The 21,315-nt window shown below is 44.1% G+C and overlaps 1 protein-coding gene across 3 annotated transcripts in view; it reads left to right on the top strand.

Moving 5' to 3' along the window:
• MTUS2 (microtubule associated scaffold protein 2) overlaps positions 1 to 21,315 on the top strand; it is a 620,738-nt gene that overhangs the window by 578,790 nt on the left and 20,633 nt on the right. For all 3 annotated transcript variants that reach the window (XM_053672918.1, XM_053672919.1, XM_037152910.2), the window contains one exon: positions 15,721 to 15,935. In XM_053672918.1, coding sequence (XP_053528893.1) covers positions 15,721 to 15,935 — 215 coding nt within the window. The remainder of the gene's footprint in view (positions 1 to 15,720; positions 15,936 to 21,315) is intronic.

The following is a 21,315-nucleotide window of genomic DNA, read 5'->3' as shown; positions in this document are numbered from 1 at the left end:
GGGACTGTCTACAGATTCTAGTCTGCTTGTTGCAGGACGCAGGGCTCCACGGAGAACCTGCCGAATCGGATGGAGTGATTCTGTTCTCGACACATCCCAGGAGGAAACGCTAATTAAATGGGCCTGGCCCACAGTGGGGACCAAAACCCATCAGCCAGAAGCTCCAGGTGCTCTGGGAGGGGTGACTTCTCCACGCTGCAGTCCCTGCAGCCTCTCTCCTCACAGACTGGAAGTGACAGCCTGGCTTTGTCCCACCGAGTGCATCTTTGTGGAAGTCACCCTGGCCTGGTGCTAAGTGACAGGATTCCGTAGACGAAAGCAGCATGGAGTTTGTCCCGGGCATTAGACGATATCCTTGCCAATCATAAACACACTTGGGCTACTGCAGTTACCTATCAACTTTGCCTCTTCTGAGTCTGTGCCTAAAAGTTAGTGGGCGGAAACGATTCGAGGTTGTCCATTTGTTCCTTGCCATCAATTGGATGTACTTGGAAGTTATGGAGAGAAACTACGGTGTGTTCATGGGAAAATGCACACCTTTAAAAAATGAGGTTTTATAGATTGAAAACATTAATCCTTCATTGCTGTGTAAAATTAAAAGCAGTAAACCCTTGGACTAAAAGCAATCCCAGGCCCCAGGAGACCTCCGTCTGTGAAAAGCACAGACACTTTGGGCCATACCTTTTATATCCTGAAAGAAGAAATGACAGCATTTAAGCCTACAACCCTCAAATGCCTTACCATTTATTATTGAGCAGCCCCTTGGCCTCCTTATTCAAATAGAAACAATGGGACGGAGGGTTTAGGTCAGCAGTGTGCTGAGGACTGCGACCTGGCGCTGCGAGGCTTGCTCAGTGAGAGGGTCAAGGCAGTTCAGGGGTTAGAACTCAGTGGTGTCGATTTTACAGTGAAAGAAGGGTCCAGAACCTCCATTTATATTTCTGCTTAAACATTTTAGAGGAAGTTATTAAACACTCCTTCAAAAAGGAATGTTCAACATGGGGATGATGTTGCAATACAATTTATGTAACAAATAGAATCACGTTTTTGCTGCCATTTTCATAGGAGAAAAACACGTAAGAGCAGTAACTACTCAGTGCACCCACATGGAGCCATCACCCGGCCTTCAGGGAACCCAGGGCGGTGTGTTGAATGAGCTGGTGCCGTGAGGTTGGGCTTTGAAAACTCTGTAAGCCCAAGTCAATGTGGAGGAAAGGAAACAACGAGCTCATTCCAAACCGTTTCCCCAGAAAGCCATTTCCTATTCATGGGCAGTAGTTATTAGTTCTCCTGTAGACAGTATTTTCTATTCTTTTCAAAATACATCATTATAACCGCCTCTTAAATCCATTTCCTTTTTCCTCTTCTGACCCCATAAATCATCCATATATTTCTCTCCTCCCAAGCCAAGGAGGGAGATGCTCAGAAGCATTACAACTATATTCATACATGACATCATTTGTTATCCACATCTTGAAATACTCATCCTTTATCTTAAAGAGCACGTAGATATGGCACAAAGTATTTATCATGAAAATGGAACTTAAGCCATCTGAGATTTCCGTATCTGTTTTTCCTTATATTTCTTCTTCCCAAACATGAGGCAGAGTGGAATCAGATTACTCAAAAGAGCTCTATTGAGTCTCACCTTCTAGCTGTGTCTCCTCACATAAGTGACTGACCCCTCTGAGCCCCTATTGCCTAGTTCATACAGTCACAGAAAAGACACCTGCTTTACCCAGGTAAAGTAGGTAAAATTTTCTGGGAAGATTAAACAAGGTAATAGTGTTTGTTGAAGAAAATTCTAAACTGAATACATATGAATGCCAAGCACTGATAATACTATTTATGTTTCACATCACTGGGGAATAAGTGATTTTACAAAAAGCACATTTCTCTGCAGGTGAAGCTTATCTCTTTAGGGGTCCATTTGGGGAAGAAAGCCTAATAAAAAGTGGGATGCCCTTCCCTGTGGACAGGATAGAAACTGTCCTGGATGGCCTGGGTCACCATTCTGGTGTCTACGGAGCCCTGGTTGCAGAGCAGAGAGGCGGTGCACACTCAGTGCCTGCGTCCGTCTGCTGGAGCTGCCGTCACTCTACGCAGACGGGATTCTTCTACGCCGGAAATGTGTTCCCACACTTCTGGAGATGGGAGGCCCGGGCCAGGGTGTCAGCAGGTGGTTTCTGCTGAGGCCTCTCTCCTTGGCTTGCAAATGCCCGTCTTCTCCCTGTGTCCTCACATGGCCTCTGAGCACACATATCCCTGCTGTCTCTTCCATGTCTGATAAGGACACAGTCATATTGGATTAGAGTCCTAGCATAAAGCCCTCACTTTAACTTAATCACCTCATCTCAAAACATGGTTACATTCTGAGTTGCAGGGGAGTAGGATGCAGCCTATGAATTTAGGGTGAACACAGATCAGCCCATAGCAGTGCCCCCAGCCTCCTCCTTTCACTGGTAAGAAAATGCTCCTGGTGTGCCGGCGAGCCTGGAACAGAGGCCAGGCCCAGGGACCGGGCTGCAACCACCTGCCTGGCCTTTCTGGTTCTGCTCTTGTCTCCCTCCCTTGACTCCTCCTATAATCCATTTTGGGAGCTGCGTTGCCAAAGTTTGACCCACGGATAAGTAAGATACCAGTGCACTTCAAACATTACCGTGGTAAGAAATCTTTCTGTTCTGTGTTGCATCATTTGAAATTCCTGGCAGCTAGAAAAGGCTCTTTATCTTCCTTTGGCCACATCTCGTGTGCCTGTACAAGCCATTTACACACCTGCAGGGAACAAAACACACCTGTCAGTCTGACCCCACGTCATGGCATGAAATTTAATGAATAGTTTCTTCCGAGGTCTCAAGCTTTTAAGACTTCGACACTTATATAATAGACCATAGCATATGGACCATGGGAAATGGAATCTTGTCATTAATCGTTAAACTGACGAAATGCAGCCGTCTTGAATTTCCTATTATTTGTACTAATTGACAACTCCCAGAAAGGCCCTCCCTGGGCACTGTGGACCAGAGGAATATTCCACAGTTACGTCTGTGGAGGGCCTGGCCCCACTCCTCTGCGGCCTTGGATCACTTAGTTACCCTTTCTCAGCTCCATCTGCTCCTTGCAAATGGAGACTAAGCTACCCACTGGACACCCAGGAGACTGGCAACAATGGGTGACCATACCTGTCTTGGTGGGCAAGGTGAGCCAGGTGGCACCCAGGAAGCACTATCAAGGCAAGATGTTGCTTTTTCAGTGCAAGTTTGCATTCAGTCACAGGGCCCTGGTGGCACTGCATGGACCTGCCGAGACAGCCTTTCACCCCCATTTCTGCTCTTGGTCCATGATCCCTTCATCATCCATTTTAGCCCCTTCTTGACATTTTCATCCAAAAAAAGTGTCTTAAGGAAAGAAAAACAAAGAATAGGGCTGCAGGGGGCAGCATGGCCTGGATCCCAGGTAGCGAGTTTCAGGAGACTGACCCTGTTCACCTCCTGTGCATCCCTGAGCCCTGACAAGTCCAGACAAAGACATTGCCACTAGAGGGCACTTTCGGGCAACTGATTTGTTATAGGATCCCCGGCATCAAAAAAAAAAAAAAAACAAAAACAAGAAAAAAAAGAAAGAAAATCCACAGCATAAAGATAATAATCTTTAACACCTAGGAACATAGCCTAATGAAAAAAAAAAAGATATAAGGAGCACAAACTAAGTGTCCAGTACAAGGGCATATAAATTATAGTGCATCGACATGAGAGTATAAAGTAGGCATCAAAATGTTGTCTTATTTGGAAGGCAAAATGTTGCCTTCCAAAATGTAGGAAGACATGGGAAATTCCTAGCAGAGTATAAAGAATTCGTGTGACTTCAACAGCTAAGAAGGATTATGCAATTGGAAATTTCATTCTTCTTTGTTCAGTGAGATAATGGGTAATTTTTAAGTTATTTTTTTCCTTGCAAGTATTGTCCTTTTATTTACTTCCACCTCTCAAAGATACAATGTAATCTTTTATGTAACTGAGAGATCTGCTGCCATCAGTATGTGACAACAGTGACCAGACCATAGGCTGGGAGGCTGAGACAACACAAATTTATTTTCCCAGAGACTAAAATCTGAGGTCAAATTGTTGGCTGGGCTGGTTTCTCCTGAGGCCTCTCTCCTTGGCGTATAGATGGCTGTCTTCTCCTGGTGTCCTCACATCCTCTCCCGTCACCAAGGTGCCTGTGTCCTGATCTCTTCTTATTAGGATGCCAGTCATACTGCGTTAGGATCTACCCTAACAACCTCCTTTTAACTTAATCACCTCTGTAGAAGTCCTCTCCAAAGGTCCTGTGGGTTAGCCCTTAGCATAGGAATTCCAGAGGGAGAGGGGCGCAATTCAGCTCTTAACAGAGACTATTATGACAGTACCACTTAGTCATGCACAATATCATGTCATCACATTTAAATTATTTGTTTTATAGGTGGTATATCTAAAGCACACTCTGGGACAGAAAAAGCAACATAATATCATTTCTTATGCTTTTATCAGTGAGATGTAAGGTCAGACCCTTCTCTCCCATCTAAGTCTAGTGCTATTAACCACCAAATTTGCTACTTCATTGGTGAACCAATAAAAAGTTGTAATTATTCACCAGACATTTGAAGTGTCTGTTTAAAGAAACTTGATTTTATTCACTGAATTTCCCCCCTCACTTGATTTATGAACTGTTGTTGAAGTGAAGCCTGCTTTCCAAATGGCTCCACAGCCATCACTGCCTGCCTTTGCGCCAAGGGCCAGAATCGTCCTCGACCTTGGCACTCACAGGGTGGTAGATTGGTAGCTTTGCGTTACGTGGAATATGTCTGAAGGTGTTCTAAATAGAGCTGTGATAATATTCTAGGCATTTTAACATTATATGTACACACTGTGAATATTCATACACATATATGCTCAATTATTTAATGTATACAACAGATTCTCATTTTGTTTTTGCTTTCCAGACTCATGCTCATAAATTGGAAGTGTTACATTTTCTCGATAAATCACAATCCTGTTACTATTTTCTCAGCATTTTGGGTGCTAGGGATTTATTACTGTGGTGTTGGCCTCTCATGGTAAAGGACCAAATATTTTCACATGAATAGAAATAAAGAAAAAATGAAAGATTCCAGGTATTGTTTACTATTATCACATTAGCCTTCATTCATCTCTGTCTGCCAAATATCTGAATAGACACATTTTTGAAGATTTACCCGAGACAAAAGGATAGACAGAAAGCTGAGATCTACACTGCTCCTGATTTCTTGAAGGCAGCAGTGCATTCTGGGGGCAGCTCGAGGGTGGGAACCAATGGTCCCCGAGCCCCCAGATGGAGCGCCAGGCCGTGAATTGTCCTGCCACTCACATGAGTGAAAGCATAGGTGAGATAGAAGAGGTGTGGCGTCTCTGACCACTGGACAAAGCCCATCTTCTCCTTAATTATGGTAGTAATGTGCACATGTTTTACGCATCATGCTTGCAAGCTAGCAGTAGAAGTTTGTTAGGCGCATCTGTGCTGGACACTGAGTCCTGTAACTGAGGCATGCAAGCCTCTGAGGGGGGAGAGACAGAGATATAGATACGTTTTCATTACAAGTAGAACTATGTGAGCACACTAGTTCTGCATCTTGCCTTTTTTTTGTTTAACAATATATCATTCCATGATAGCACAAAAACATTTCCTCCTTCTTTTTAACTGGTTGCCTATAGCATTGTATACAGGATTTGTCCTAAATATACAGGGTAGGCAAAAGTGAGTACATAAAACACATGGCTTATTTTTGTATTATCGTTTGTTTGTATTACAACTGTAATCCTACTTTGCCCACTCCTGTACATTGGGTTTATTATAATTTATTTAACTAAATCCCCAATAGTTCCCTAAAGCAAATCATGCTGTAGTAATCCTTAACCAGAGTTTTGTGTGCACTTGTGAAGTTGTTGGGTTAAAACTTCTGTGTCATTTTTTTCACCAGTGTAACTGATTTGCTTTTGTTCATTTTTTAAACCTTTTTATCTATTTTATTCCATGTAAGGTTCCATGTGACATGTGTGTGCAAAACAGCATGGTGGTGAGGAATTCATTTTTGTTTTATTTTGCCATCATATATTTTCCCCATTGTTTTAAATCATAATATGACTGTTCCTTCTATAGAAACATCTAAGTTTATTTTTAAGGCACTTTCCTATCATATTATTTTTAAATCCTTTTCTTTTTCTGTAAAGACTGTAAAGTACAGTTCACATACTATGTACAGTTTACCCAGGTACAGTGCAGAGCTCAGTGGCCCTCAGTGTGTTCGCAGAGCTGTGCATCTGTCCTTACAGTTTATTCTAGAACATTTCTGTTGCCCCCAAAGAGAAACTTCATACTATTTAGCTGTCACCCCCTCATGCCACCACCCCTCTCATTTAAATTTTTAAATTTTTCATTGTATTATTTCCATTACCATTTGGCCCCTTTATACTCCCCCCCCCAGTGATCACCACTCTGTTGTCCATGTCCCTGAGCCCTTTTTCCTTTTTGCTGGGTCCCTCCACCCCCTCACCTCCCTCCCTGCATTGTGTGAGTTTTTAAAGATACTGTGGGGCATTGATTTTTTCCCCGCATTGTGTCCTTCAGAGCAGCTTGTGGTTCATTGAATGACTCATTGAATGCCAGTTTCTTGATACCCTTCTGAATTACCAGAATATTTCATTTTTATCAATCTTTTAGATAGAAATATGTCTTGCTCCCGATACATGTATTTGATCATGAATGGAGCTGACCAGAATCTGTTCTCATGTGTCTTGGCCTTCTGTGGCTCCCCTCTGGGCACTGCGCTGCAGACCTGTTGAAAATATGAGCACACATCCTGCTGCCATTGCTTTATTTTGATCCCACCTACCAGTGCATGATGTCCGGGCCAAAGGTCACTATGAAGTTAGTTCACTCGAATTGCAAAAACAAAAGTGTCCTCTGAAAAGGCCCTGTATACCCAGAAACCTTCCCTGGGGCTTGTCACCCAGGGCTCCCCCATCATTGCCTGGTGTTGCCGCTGCCTGTTGTCCACATGACAACGACTCTCTGCCTTCCCCCAGCTAACTGCAATTACTACTCCTCTGTTTGCCTCGATTTGACTTTGTCTCTATCAATCACTGTTTTTAATGGACTTTGTTCTATTGTATTACAGTCCAGTCACAGCAGGATAAGCTGGTACATGCATGAGGGGGGAAACCCCCAAAAGAAGAATTTATTTATAAAAATTGTATATTTATTGTTACATGTTTAAACTTCACTCACCTTCAAAGTACTTTCCATTTGATGCAATACCCCTATTGAGATGTTTTTCCTACTGTTCAAAACAGTTTTTGAACTCTTTGATTTTGATGCCTTTTAGTGCTTCTGCCATTTTTTGTTTCACCTCTTCCACATTGGCAAAACATTTTCCATTTGTAGACTTTTTTCATCCAAGGAAATAAAAAAGTCATTTGGGGAGACAGATGGTGAATATGGAGGGTGGGTCATGCCATCTTTCATATGTATGTACACACACATGTCTATGGATCCTGGTAACACTTTTCCCTCACTCAAGTCCCTGCTAAAATCTCTAGGAGCTTTCCCTAGTTGGATAGTCTTTGAGAAAAGCTAGAGCTACAGGCATTTCATACCTCTGCCACCAGTCCTGAGTCACTTTGGCCATTAGTTACCGTTGGGTTCTTTTGGTAGGGACTGCAGCCCCCAGTGGTCAGAGGTAGGGGAGGATTCTGGGCCCCCCCCCACCACGACCTCACTAACAGGTACAAGAGAGACTTAGCCTGACTTTGCCAGTCATGTTTGTATTTATTAGCAAGCCAGCAAAATGCTGTTATGCTACCCATGGTGGGAAGCCCGGTGCAGTCCGACAGTCTGTCCCTCACCTAAAAGATGTGACAATAATGTCTACATTCAGCAGTATACCTAATGCATTTGATAACCAAGCCAGACCATTTGTAACACTCTCTCTTCTATACCACAAAATCATTTTTAGTACAATCTTGCAAAAATGATGATTATTTAAACATCATTTTTCTGACATAAACAATTAAAAAGAAGAAATTTCCATTTTAAAAATTATTCACATTTCTTAATATTCAAATGAGAAGAGCACACACAGCATCACTTCTTTGACATTTCTGCTGAACATGCATGACCTGAATCCAATAATGAGGAAATATCAGATACACCAAATTGAAAGATATTCTATAAAGCAGGGGTCCCCAATCTCCGGGCCACAGACTGGTACCAGTCTGGGCTGCACAGCAGGAGGTGAACTTGAGTGTAATGCACTTGAATTGTCCTGAAAACGTCCCACCCGCCCCCATCTGTGGAAAAAGTGTCTTCCATGAAACTGGTCCTTGGTGCCCAAAAGGTTGAGGACAGCTGCTATCAAATAATTGGACTGTCACTTTTAAAAGTGTCTAGAACCTGAAATTCAAGGAAAGGCTGAGGGATGGTGTGAGGGCGACTTTCCTCGGAAGTCCCTCTGGGTGCCACGGACGAAGAGTAAATATGACCGAGATGCGAGGAAATGTGCTTAGGGAGGAGAAGTGGCCATTTTCCCAGAGGGAAATGGCCGTGGGCAGTGGCCAGTTTCTCTGAGGAGAAAAAGGCTTCAAGCCCCCTCCTCCAGGGCCTTTTATTGGGTTGTAATACACAGGAATACAGGGCTGCAAGGATCAAACAGCAGATAACATTTCAAAGAGATCTGAGGGCTTCAGAGTCTGAGTCAGTGTCTGTCAGGAAGAGAGTTTTAGGGTTTCCTGCTCGAGCCCCTACCATATGAATAAAAGCACTCTTTGCAGAGCAGATTTCACAGGTTTATCAGGAAGTCTTTGTGATGCCAGATTGTTCCCCAGGACATGCTCTAGCAAGGCAAGGAGCTACACCTCTCTCCATCAGGTATTCAGGCTTTAGGGGATTAGAGCCAGGAAGCGCTTCTCCCAGAGAACATGGGGACTCAGGTTATGTCAAAGCTGGGGGGTGAGAGTCCATTGCTCTTTGTTGCAGCCCCCAAGTCCTTCCATGAAGGGTCTCCCAAATGATCAAGTCTGGCTTAGGTTGCCCCCTGCTGTGAGGGGTCTTACCCATCATTGACTTCCAACCAAGTTTTGGGGGCAGGGAGAGGAAACTGAGGCAGAGTTTGCTACCAGAGACAAGCTTTGTCTCCAGTGGCTCCCATTCCAGAAGTCATCTCTCACCCTTAGCCACAAGGGGTCAAGATACAATTCCTAGAACCAGGCAGAACGGTCTACAACATAATGGCCCTCAATAAAAGGAGAATAAGGAGACAGGATAGCTAAAGGCAACTCATGATTCAGAATTGGGTCCTTTTTCTGCAAAGGACATTATTGGGACAATTGGTGAAACTTAACCAGGTCTGAGCATTGGGTAGTGCTATTGGGTCGAGGCTGACTCTCTAGCATTGATAACTGCATTATAGTTAATTAACACAGGAAAATGTCCTTGTTGGTAGGGAATATACACTAAGGGATTTAGGATTGATGGGACAACAGGTCATCATCTTACTCTCAAATGGTTCAGGGGTAAAAATTCATTTGCAAAATAATGTTCTTGTACCATACTTCTAACTTTTCTCTGTAGTTTTTTTAAATACAAAAATTATATGAAATGTTAAAGGGACTTACCTAAGAAAAAGAAGATAAAAAAGATGAACAGTGAAAGGACAGCAAACTCACAGTTAGTAACAACCACACCTAAAACAAAAGCAAACTAAGAGGACAGCTAGATCAGGAGCAGAACCATAGAAATGAAGATCACATGGAGGGTTAGCAACAGGGGAGTGGGAGGAGGAGAAGGGGGGGGAGAAGGTACAGAAAATAAGTAGCATAGACAGTAGATAGAAAATAGGGGGAGGGTAAGAATAGTAGGGGAAATACAGAATCTAAAGAATTTGAGACACGTGTTCATGAAGTAAAGGGGGAAATGGTGGGGGAGGGGTATGCAGGGTGGAGGGGAATGGAGGGGGGAGTAGAACAAATGTAATGGCATAATCAATAAAAAAGTTAAAAAAATTATTGCTAAAAAACTCAATGGTAATTGTATTAGTTGTTTCAAACTTGGACCAACAAACCACTATTTTAAGAAATATTTTTCACCAGCATTCTTTAGAATTGCTGGTATAGAGGGCAATAAAAAGCAGAGGGCTTTTCAAGTCATTGTGGTTATGGCTTTGAAATTCTCAGCAGGCAATGCCTCTTCTTTTTGGCTATGCCTCAGTGGGGGAAGTACCCACCACCCCACCCTTGATTTACCCTGATTACAGTGGTAGGTCCTGCTAACAACTTTGGCAGACTGTTACCAGAATCCCTCACGCAATGCTGAGACATGGAACACTGCGGCATTGACCAAAAAGGCCACTGGGGGCAGTGTTAGGCTGTTACACTGTCCACACAGGGCAAAGTGTCTGTCCATCCAACTCACAACTCATTTCACCAGGGGAAAAATAATTTGAAACATTCCTCGTGCTCTTTTAGAGCCAAAGCTCTTTTAGAGCTAAATGTGGCAAAGAAGCCTTTGACTTAGCTCCTCATTGGGTCAGGACTTTTTTTTGCACATTAATATTCTTTGTTTAATTTAATTTAATTTTTAAAATTGTTTTATAACATTTGTACCCATTTTTCCCCCTTTACTCTCCCCTGCCCTACCCAACTTCACCTCCCGCATTCAATCCTCCCTGCGTTGTCTTTGTCCACAGGTCCTTATACATGTTCCTTGACAACCCTTCTCCTTCTTTCCTCCATTATTCCCCTCCCCACTCTCTGGCCACCATCAGTTTATTCTTTATTTCCATGTCTCTGGTTCTGTCTTGCTTGCTTGTTTGTTTTGTTGATTAGGTTCCCCTTATAGGTGAGATCATATGGTATTTTTCTTTCAACGGCTGGCTTATTTCACTTAGAACAATATTCTGTAGTTCTATCCACTCTGTCACAAAAGGTAGGAGCTCCTTCTCTCTTTCTACTGCATAGAATTCCATTGTGTAAGTGTCCCACAGTTCTTTGATCCACTCATTTACTGACAGGCATGTAGGCTGATTCCAGAAATTGGCTATTGTAAATAACACTGCTATGAACAGTGGGGTGCATAGGTTCTTTTGAATTAGTGTTTCAGGATTCTTAGGCTATAATTCCAGCAGTGGAATTGCCAGAACAAAAGGCAGTTTCATTTTTAGTTTCTTGAGGAAATTCCATACTGGTTTTCCATAGTGGTTGTACTAGTCTACAATCCCACCAGTGAACTAGAGTCCACTTCTCCCTACAACCTCTCCAACACTTGTTGTTTGTTGATTTGTTTATGATGGCCATTCTGACCAGTGTGAGGTGGTATCTCATTGTAATTTTAATTTTCATCTCTCTGATGGCTAGTGATGCTGAGCATCCTTTCATATATCTCTGGACCCTCTGTATGTCCTCCTCGGAGAAGTGTCTGTTCAGGTCCTTTGCCCATTTTTAAATTGGGTTGTTTGTCTTCTTGGTGTGGAGTAATGTGAGTTCTTTATATATTTTGGAAATCAAACTCTTGTCTGAGGTATCATTTGCAAATATATTCTCCCATACAGTTGGTTCCCTTTTCACTTTGTTGGTGTTTTCTTTAGCCATGCAGAAGCTTTTTAATTTGATGTAGTCCCATTAGTTTATTCTTACTTTTAGGTCCCTAACTTGAGGGGACATATCAGTGAAAATATTGTTGTGTGGAATATCTGAAATTTTCCTGCCTATGTTCTCCTCTAGGGCTTGTATGGTGTCATGACTTATATTTAAGTCTTTTATCCATTTTGAGTTTATTTTCCTGTATGGTATAATTTGGTCGAGTTTCATTTTTTTGCATATATCTGTCTAGATCTCCCAACACCATCTGTTGAAGAGGCTATTTTTACTCCATTTTATGTTACTGCCCCCACTGTCAAATATTAATTGACCATAGAGTCATGGGTTCACTTCTGGAATCTCTAATCTGTTCCATTGATCTATGTGTCTGTTCTTATACCAGAACCAGGCTGTTTTAATTACAGTAGACTTGTAAAATAGTTTGATATTAGGTATTATGATCCCTCCTACTTTGTTCTTCTTTCTCAAAATTGCCACAGCTATTCAGGGTCATTCATGGTTCCATATAAATTTTTGAAATATTTGTTCTATACCTGTGAAATATGTCATTGATATTTTAATAGGAATTGCATTGAATCTATAAATCGGTTTGGGTAGTACAGACATTTGATGATGTCAGTTCTTCCAATCCATGAACATGATATATGCTTCCATTTATTTATATCTTTCTTAATTTCTTTCTTCAGTTTTGTGTAGTTTTCTGAGTACAGGTGTTTTACCTCCTTGGTTAGGTTTATTCCTAGGTACTTTATTTCTCTTGTTTCTATAGCAAATAGAATTTTTCCCCCTGATTTCTGTTTCTGATATTTTGTTGTTGGTGTACAAAAGTACCTTCAATTTCTGAGTATTGACTTTGTATCCTGCTGTTTTGCCAAACTCACTTATTAGATCAAGTAGTTTTTTGGTGGAGTCTGTAGAGTATATGTATACTATATGTATACTATCATGTCATCTACAAACAATGCCCATTTTACTTCCTTCTTTCCAATTTTGTTACCTTTTAATTCTTTTTCTTTTCTGATCACTGTGGCTAGAACTTCCAATACTATGTTGAACAACAGTGGTAAAAGTGGACACCCTTGTCTTCTTCCTGATCTTAGTGAAAGCTTTTATTTTTTGCCCATTGAGTATGATATTGGCTGTAGGTCTCTCATATATGGCCTTTATTATGTTAAGGAATGCCCCCTCTATTCCCACTTTGCTGAGTGTTTGTATCATAAATGGGTGCTGTACCTTATCAAATGCTTTTTTTCACATCTATTGGTATGATCATATGATTTTTGTCTTTTCTTTTTGTTTATGTGAGGTATTAGGTTTATTTATTTGCAAATATTGCACCATCCTTGCATCCCTGGGATGAATCCCACTTGATCATGCTGTGCAAACTTTTTAATGTATGGCTGGATCTGGTTTACCAATATTTTGTTGAGGATTTTAGCATCTATGTTCATCAGTGATATTGGCCTGTAGCTCTCTTTCTTTGCTGTGTCTTTACCTGGTTTGGGGATTAGGATGATGCTGTCCTCATAAAAAGTGTTTGAGAGTCTTCCCTCTTCTTGGATTTTTTGGAATAGTTTGAGAAGGATAACCATTAGCTCTTCTTTAAATGTTTTTGTAAAATTCTCCTGTGAAAGTGCCCGGTCCAAGGCTTTTGTGTCCTGGGAGCTTTTTGGTCATTGCTTTGATTTCACCAGCTGTTACTGATCTGTTCAAGCTTTCTGCTTCTTCTTAATTCAGTTTTGGAAGATTATATGTTTCTAAAAATTTGTCCATTTCACCCAGGTTTTCAGGGTGTTTGTGTATAGGTCTTTGTAGTAATTTCTTATAATCCTTTGTATTTCTGTAGTATCAGATGTAATTTCTCCTCTTTCATTTCTGATTTTATTTATTTGGGCCTACTCTCTTTTTTCTCTGTTGAGTCTGGTTAAAGATTTGATGATTTTGTTTATCTTTTAAAAGAACCAGCGCCTGGATTTATTGATCCTTTGGATTGTTGTTTTAGTTTCTATGTCATTTAATTCTGCTCTGATCTTGATTATTTCCTTTCTTCTACTCACTCTGGGCTTTGTTGTTGTTCCTCCAGTTTTCGTAAATGTAGGGTTAGGTTGTTTATTTGAAATGTTTCTATATTTTTAGGTAGACCTGTATAGCTATTAACTTCCCTTTCAGGTCTGCCTTTGCAGTATCCCATAGGTTTTAGACTGTTGTGAGTTCATTTTCATTTGTTTCCAGGAACTTTTTCATTTCTTCCTTGATCTCATTCTTAACCCATTCATTGTTTAATAGCATGCTATTCAGTGTCTATGAATTTGAATATTTTTGAGTTTTTTTCTTGAGGTTGGTTTCTAGTTTTAAGCCCTTGTGGTCTGAGAAAATGTTTGATATGATTTCAATTTTCTTGAATTTGCTGAGGCTTGTTTTGTGTCCTATCCTATGGTCTATCTTTGAAAATGTTCCATGTGCATTTGAAAAGAATGTGTATTTTGCTTCTTTGGGGTGAAAGCTTCTCTATATATCAGTTAAATCCATTTGATCTAGGACATTGTTTAATGCCACAATATCCTGGTTGATAATTTGGAAGATCTAACCATTGTTGACAGTGGAGTGCTAAATCTCCTACTGTAATTGTGTTGCTGTCTTTCTTGAAGTCTTCCAAGATTTCCCTTATATATTTGGGTGCTCCTATGTTGGGTGCAAGTATGTTTACAATGTTTATGTCTTCTTGATGGATTCTTCCCTTGAGTATTATGAAGTGTCCTTCTGGGTCTCTTTTTATGGCCTTTATCTTGAAACCTATTTTAGGGTCCTTCTGATCAGAGTGTTTCAAAGGCTGTCCAACTACCTTGGATGTATATTTCTAATCATAACCAAGCATCCCTAGGGTGTGGATTATCATGAACCAGACCATGTACCTGCTCACTCCATTTTTTTAAAGATTTTATTTATTTATCTTTAGAGAGGAAGGGAAGGAGAGAGGGAGAGAAACATCAATGTATGGTTGCCTTTCGTGTGTCCCCTGCAGGGAACCGGCCTGCAACCCAGGCATGTGCCCTGACTGGGAATCGAACCGCGATTGTCTGGTTCACCGGCCCGAGCTCAATCCACTGAGCTACACCAGCCAGGGCTGCTCACTCCATTTTAAAGTTGGTGACGAGGTCTCCCAGCATGTGCACAGAGCAGACAGCATGGCAGCACTCTTCCTTGTGGACCATACATGATGTGTGCTTGCACCTGACATCTGTGCCATGTGCATGTGCAGTCAGCATCACTCGACCCAAACAGTAGATTGTCAAGATGCTTTTCTCCTTCATGGAAGCACTTGGCAGTTGAGAAAGAGATCTTGCAAACAAAATCAGTCCACTCTTGCCCACAGTTTAGGGGAGGGAGGCACAGATAGGGAGGTGGATCAGTGAACTGCTGTCATTGGCTCATCTCCTTCTGGTGGCCTGGGAAACAAACCAGGACAGGAGCAGGGTGCCATGCCCATGAAAGGAATATTGTATGGTTACTGTGCAGCCTCAATCCCCTGACAGGAAACCCATACTGTCTCTGCGACTGTCCAATTAGAACAACCTTCAACCTGGTGCCTCCCATGTCTCATCTCAGCTCCCAGAAGTGCACAGGTCTCAAGCCCTGACTGGTAGAGGAGTCGCCAAGGACCTTGTGAAAAGTTGACATCCTGGGCTGCTGCCCCAGGGGCTCTGACCCACCCAGGATGAGAATGGAGAAGTGCCTGCTAAATAAACACCCAATATTTTTGATGCTTGTGGTCCCTCGGCTCCTCACAGGAGCCCTGCTCTCATGGCAGGGCCATGGGACTGCAGGTCAGAACGCTCAATTTTGCCTTTACGGCTCTCTGCACACCAGGTGACCTTGGGCTTCCCCTCAGTGCTCATAGCAGTAGAAGGAAAGACCCTTCACAAACTGTGAGGCTCCTCCAACAAAAGAGGGTCTTGTCCCCCTTATGATGTTAACACTGATGCCCTTCCTGTGGGTGTTCAAGCCTTTTGGTGCCTCCTCCCCATTTTTTACAAAGATGCTGTTCTATCTCCAGCCTTCAACACAGACAGGTGTGAGAAACTACAGAAGGAGAAGGAGGAGCTGGAGAGGAGGTTTGAGGATGAGGTGAGGAAGTTGGGCTGGCAGCAGCAGGCTGAGCTCCAGGACCTGCAGGGCCGGCTGCAGCTGCAGTTCCAGGAGGAAGTGACGCGGCTCCAGGAGGAGCACGGTGCCCAGCTGCTGCGGATCCAGCGTCAGCATCAGGAGCAGGTCAGTGTGGACCCTGCACTCTGCCTCTGCTGTTGGGGCGTGCAGGGGGAAGGTGGTGGGGAGCCGTGCTGCTCGAGCCAGAAGTCCTGTTCCTAGGTGAGCGTCTTGTAAAATTCCACCTCTGACCTCATTTCTTTCTTCTCTTGCCTCCTTTGCTCTTCTCCAACCCCTCTGACTTCCTTCTCCTGTCCTCCTGGCATGCTCCCATTCCCTTCCTGGAATGCTCTCCCTCTAGACACTTCATGGCTCCCTCTCTCCTTCCCTTCCAGACATTTCTCAAAAGTCGCTTTGTCAGGGAGGCTTTTCCTCATCTCAAATCACAGCTCCTCCCCCTACCACATACACACTCTTTGTGTTCTCCTTCCTGCAATGATTTTTCCTCAACATTTAGCGCTATCCAACATATTAAATTTTTTACTTTTGTGTCCTATTTATCACTGCATATTTCATGAGGGGGGTGATGATAAGGCAAACATATGTTTAGTACTTGATCACCAGGTGCTGCTGTTAACCCTGTACATGTGCTAACTCATTTAATCCTCACAATCATCCTGCAAGGTGTGTATTACTGGGGTGTGTATCTCCAATTACATGAGACAAAACTGAAGCCCAAAGGTTAAGTAACTTCTGAGGATTCCCAGAGCTGCTCGTGGGAAAGCCAGGGTTGGACACAATCTGCTGCAGCGCCATGCTCTCGAGCATGGGGTTGGAGTTGTCTTCAGGCTTACGCTAGGATTTTGGTGCCTGAATGTAGCTGGCGAGAGCAGCCCCTCAGTCTGTACTTGCTGAATGAAAGCATGAATGGCGCCAGCTGGCCCAGCAGTCTTACTAGAGAGAGAATTCATCTGGAAGAAGTTAAGAATAATCACCAGGGAGCCTGTCAGGTGACAATGGGTAAGAGCCAGAGGTGACTCTACTTTCATGAAAACTAGTTCTGTTCGTTTCTTTTCTCCTTTTTCCAAGTCCCCAAGGTCTGTTGCCCGAGCACACAACTTCTAAGCACTGTATTGTTTCTCGTGGTCTGCTTATGATATTTCTAAGGGAAGCTGGCCTTTGCAAAGGACCCTCTAAATCTCCCACTAGTGCTGGGTGGCCCTTCACTATTGTGAACATTTGGGCTGCCCTCCCCGGAATGCTTCCAAATAGATGCCCTGGGTGGTAATGGTCCTTAGAGTCTTGTGAATCTGAGGGGGACACAAGGGAGAATTTCAGAGTAATAATAAGAACTGTTGTGGTAATGAAAATTCTCTTATCTGATTCATTTTATTTTATTAAGCATCTTCTTTTCTAGAAACCTGTGGAAACCAGATATACTTGCCTGCTTGAGGTTGTTTACACTTAGAGACCAGGAGACAGATGAAGTTACAGCTAAAGTTACCACTGGTGCTAATGTCGGAAACTGAACCTGCAGCATCTTGCCTCCTAAGCTCAAGGAAGAGCAGGAGAACGTGCTTTGAGGGACCCTCTGAGTGAAGGCTCCCGTGTGGGTACCATGTATGGAAACCACAGACCTGAGGCCACTGCTGGGCAGAGCCTTCCACCAGTGGGGTGCGGCGGGGGCAGGATGCCCCCTCAGTGTTGTCAGTACAGAAGCACAGCTGGGAGATGGGCTCTCACCCACCTTTAAGTGGGGGACAGCAGCATTGAAGGAAAAAAGGCCCTGAAGTTGAGAACGAGTTACAGGAGCCACTTATGCATACTTAAAAGAGGGCTATGGCTTATGAGAGTTCTGAGTTCTGTTCTTCTTGGTCCTTTGACTTCTAAAGTGATTCATCTATTTATCCCTTCACCTATGCCAAGAACATTTAGGGAATGCTCACTGTACAGAAGGCACCGTCTCAGGGTCCTGCAAGGGATGCCGAGATTTATAAAGCATGGGCTTGCTTGGGCCCTGCCTCGGGTAATAGCCAGGGGAGGTTCTGAGAAAGTGCTCAGGAAACTATGCTACTGAGTGAGAAGCACAGGTACGTGTTTAGGGATTGAGAGTTTACATCTCAAGGTGAGGATAGGGAACACTTTGTGTTAGAAATAACATCTGAGTGCTTTGGGTCTGAGTAAACCTTGCCTATAGATGGATACCCAGTGGTTTGGGGGGTGGGTGATTGAAATCTGTGGGTTATTCAGGCCCCTGATTTTGCTCCTGCTGCTGAGCATTGGCTGATGACCTGAGGCAGAGGGCATAAGGTGATGAGGGAGAAAAGGCAGGGTATAGCAGCTGCAGCTTAATTTCCAGTAGAATCAGTGCTCATCCGCTTAGTGCGGGAGGAGGCTCAAGTGCAGGGCTGCAGTGGAGACTGGTATGGTCTGCGGACTCTCCACACTTGGGTTTCCTTAACAGGGACAACTGCACATGGCAATGCTGACTTTATGGATAGTGACATCTCTGTCAGAAGTTATGCTCCGTGAGCTTAAAAGTCAACCTAACCGGCTGGCCTCCCCTTGCCTCACACGCCGGTCCCAGGTCCCACACACACCCCCAGTGCAGGCTTTACTCAGGTTGGCAGCTCCTGCACTGCGGGTGACCTGACTGTGGTTCAGGGTCTCCCTTGTGAAAAATCCAGCCATTCATTCACCTGGAGGGACAGAGACTGTCTACCTCTTCCCACACATGGGAATCACTTGGGAAACTTGTGGCAAAACACCCCTCATCATTCTTACCCCACACTAACTGAATCAGAATCGGTAGCGGGGCCACAAATTGGGCCTAGAACTGCAGCATCCCCAGACTCAGAGCCTTGCTCTTCAGTCCTGGGGAGTGAGCAGGAGGCGTGCCTGGCCCTCTGTCCTGTTGAAGTACCTTTAAAGATAGGGTCTGACTTTTATTTCAAGAGTATAACTATAAAATGTTTAATCAGAATTGGCACTCATGCCATAACTAACTCTGCATTCATAGAAGCCAAATTGCCGGAGCTTCCCTATTTCAAAGCACACAAAACAGATTCTCACCATACACACACAGGCTTCCCCCTTTTTGCCCAAACACAGTGCCTTCCAGTTCTCCTCTCTAGGCTGCCTTTGGCTGTTCCCCAAAGATACTCAGCTCCAGAGCCTGACATTCAGTGATCAGACTGGTGACCTTAGACCCCATTCCTCCAAGACCCTTTGGCCTTGTCTTCCTAGCCCTGAAGTCACTGTGGTTTCTGCTCAGTAAAGTCTGAGCAGAGGTGTCTCCCCCTCTGAGGGCAGCACTGCTCCTTCTTGGGCACTTACATTTGCTTTGTCTCATATTCAGAGCATCTTTCTCCCCTTCCTGAAGGAAATCACCCGTTCAGACTAACTGGCAGGCTCCGTGCCCCACCCTTCGACAGAAAGCACAGAGGCCGCAGTTCATTGCCTCACCTCCCCATTGCAGCTACTTAGTCCTCCTGCAAGACTGGCCCAAAGCCACCACCAACAGAAACCACACTCTCTTTAACCAAACAGAAGGAGTCCTGGGGACACTCAGTCTCCCAGCACCAGAGCCGCACCCCCCGCCACCGCCCATCACGGCCCACAGTCTCAGAGGAAGCACTGTGGGAAGGGGGGCCGCTGATGAACACCTGCCTGCTCTGTGTGGTGGGCTGTGGAGGGGGCAGAAGGTACATCCTGGAATGCGACGAAGTGGGACTGGATGCTCTGGGACGCCTGGCTGCCCACTCTGGGCAGCCAGATACCCAAGCCATTGTGAGCGGGCATGGAGGGGAGGGAAAGGGCAGTCCCCGAGAGAGCCCTGCAGAAAGTGAACACGGGTGGCTCCATCTGTCCCACCGGACAGGATATGTGTCTGGGAGGGGGGCAAGTGGGCATTTAAGCTGGTTTGGGTTGAATGAGTAATGCTGAGAGGATATAAAGCACATGCATCTTCATTCTAAATGTGAGTCGTCTCTCAGTGAATTGCCAAAGCCTCAGATAATTGCATTTTGCAGATGGCTGAGTGAAGGAAGCCCACAGCTGTATCTTACCCATCTGAGAGGGTGGCTTTCCCACCCTTTGCTCTGCCGTTGCTGAGGCCAGCCGAACCAGAAGGCCCTGTGGGAATGGAGCCTGCTGCAGGAACAGCTGCTTCCCCATTGGTGGGGGCTGCTGGGCACAGCGGCAGACTCCTCTGGGCCCACACTTCTGTCTTCCTGAGGGAGGAGGTGGAGGCCGGTCCAGCAGCGGTAGAAAGGGACCCCAAGAGAGGGATGCGGCACCCAGCCTAAGTTTGCCCTGGCCTGACAATGAATCAAATGATCTGGTTGGCGTTTCCCTTCAGTCAGCTTGTCTGAATCCCCTCAAATGCCTGCAGAAGGTTTCAGGGTCTCCCGGGGCTGAGAGTGCCCCCTGCTGCTCAGAGTGTGAGGCTGTGCTCAGGAAAGAAGCCAAGGGAGGAGTAGTCCTGGGGATCAGTACTATGCGTGACAAGAAAGAGGACAGCCAACAGTAGACGGCCACTTTCCCACAGCAGAAACATTCTCTAAAAAACCCCAGAGCTGTATAGAGACTTTACTAACTGAAGAGTAAGGCTTCTTGGGCACCAGTTATAGCTCTTTGGCTGACATTGGTTTCCTCTTATTGCATACAGCCTTTCGGAGTTAGGGGATCAGTGTTTTACTCATAAGACCACCACTGAGGGGCTGTCACAGATAGATCAAATCCTTCCACCATGCTTAACACATTGGGCATGGTATTGTGGCACCACTAAATCAATGACCTGCCTCCCAGCAAACCCGAAAGCTGTATGTCCAGGCTTCAGACGTGATGTAGTGCTGCCAGCCAGGGCGTCTTCCCCACCAGGGACAATGAGACTCTCCTGGAACATGGCAATTGGTGTAAGAGCCTAGCAAATTAGAATCCCACCAAGGATTGATCAGAGACTTTTCTTTAGACTGTACTGGGTAACAGACATCCCTGTACTGTGTGAGTGCCTGTGTCTACAGACAGAGTGCTCCCAGCTCAACTGATATCAGTAATGAAGCAGCAAGAAAATATAGTTTTGTTTTTTAAAACCAGTGATTTATTTTTTTAAGAGACTGAAATGCTTCAGACAAAGATTCTACAAAAACCTCATATTAACAGGAACTGGACAGTTACATGCTGTGGTAATCAGCCTTCTGCTGATTGGAGGCACAGTTTGGAGCCTTAAGTAAGACATTGTTTAATCCAGAATGGCCAGTAAATAAAAGTGAATCGCTGCATTTTAAGTTTGCAATGCAGCTTTTCTAACACTGTGGAGTTCGATGTTGGTTTTGCCAGTGATATTTTTGTTTTCATGCGTGAAGTTCTCACTTATCCTAGGAGAGAAAAGTTAGGCAAAATTTTCCTGCAATTACAGTATCCAGAATGAAAATCTACCCCATTTTAAAATAAAAATACTCTATGCATCTAGTCCATAAGCGAGCTTCCTTTCCTTTGGAGAGCC

Source organism: Artibeus jamaicensis, unplaced genomic scaffold (genome assembly GCF_021234435.1).
Source record: "Artibeus jamaicensis isolate MK-2021 breed Jamaican fruit bat unplaced genomic scaffold, CSHL_Jam_final contig_793, whole genome shotgun sequence".
Taxonomy (NCBI): Eukaryota; Metazoa; Chordata; class Mammalia; order Chiroptera; family Phyllostomidae; genus Artibeus; species Artibeus jamaicensis.
This window is presented reverse-complemented; position numbering and strand designations above follow the sequence as displayed.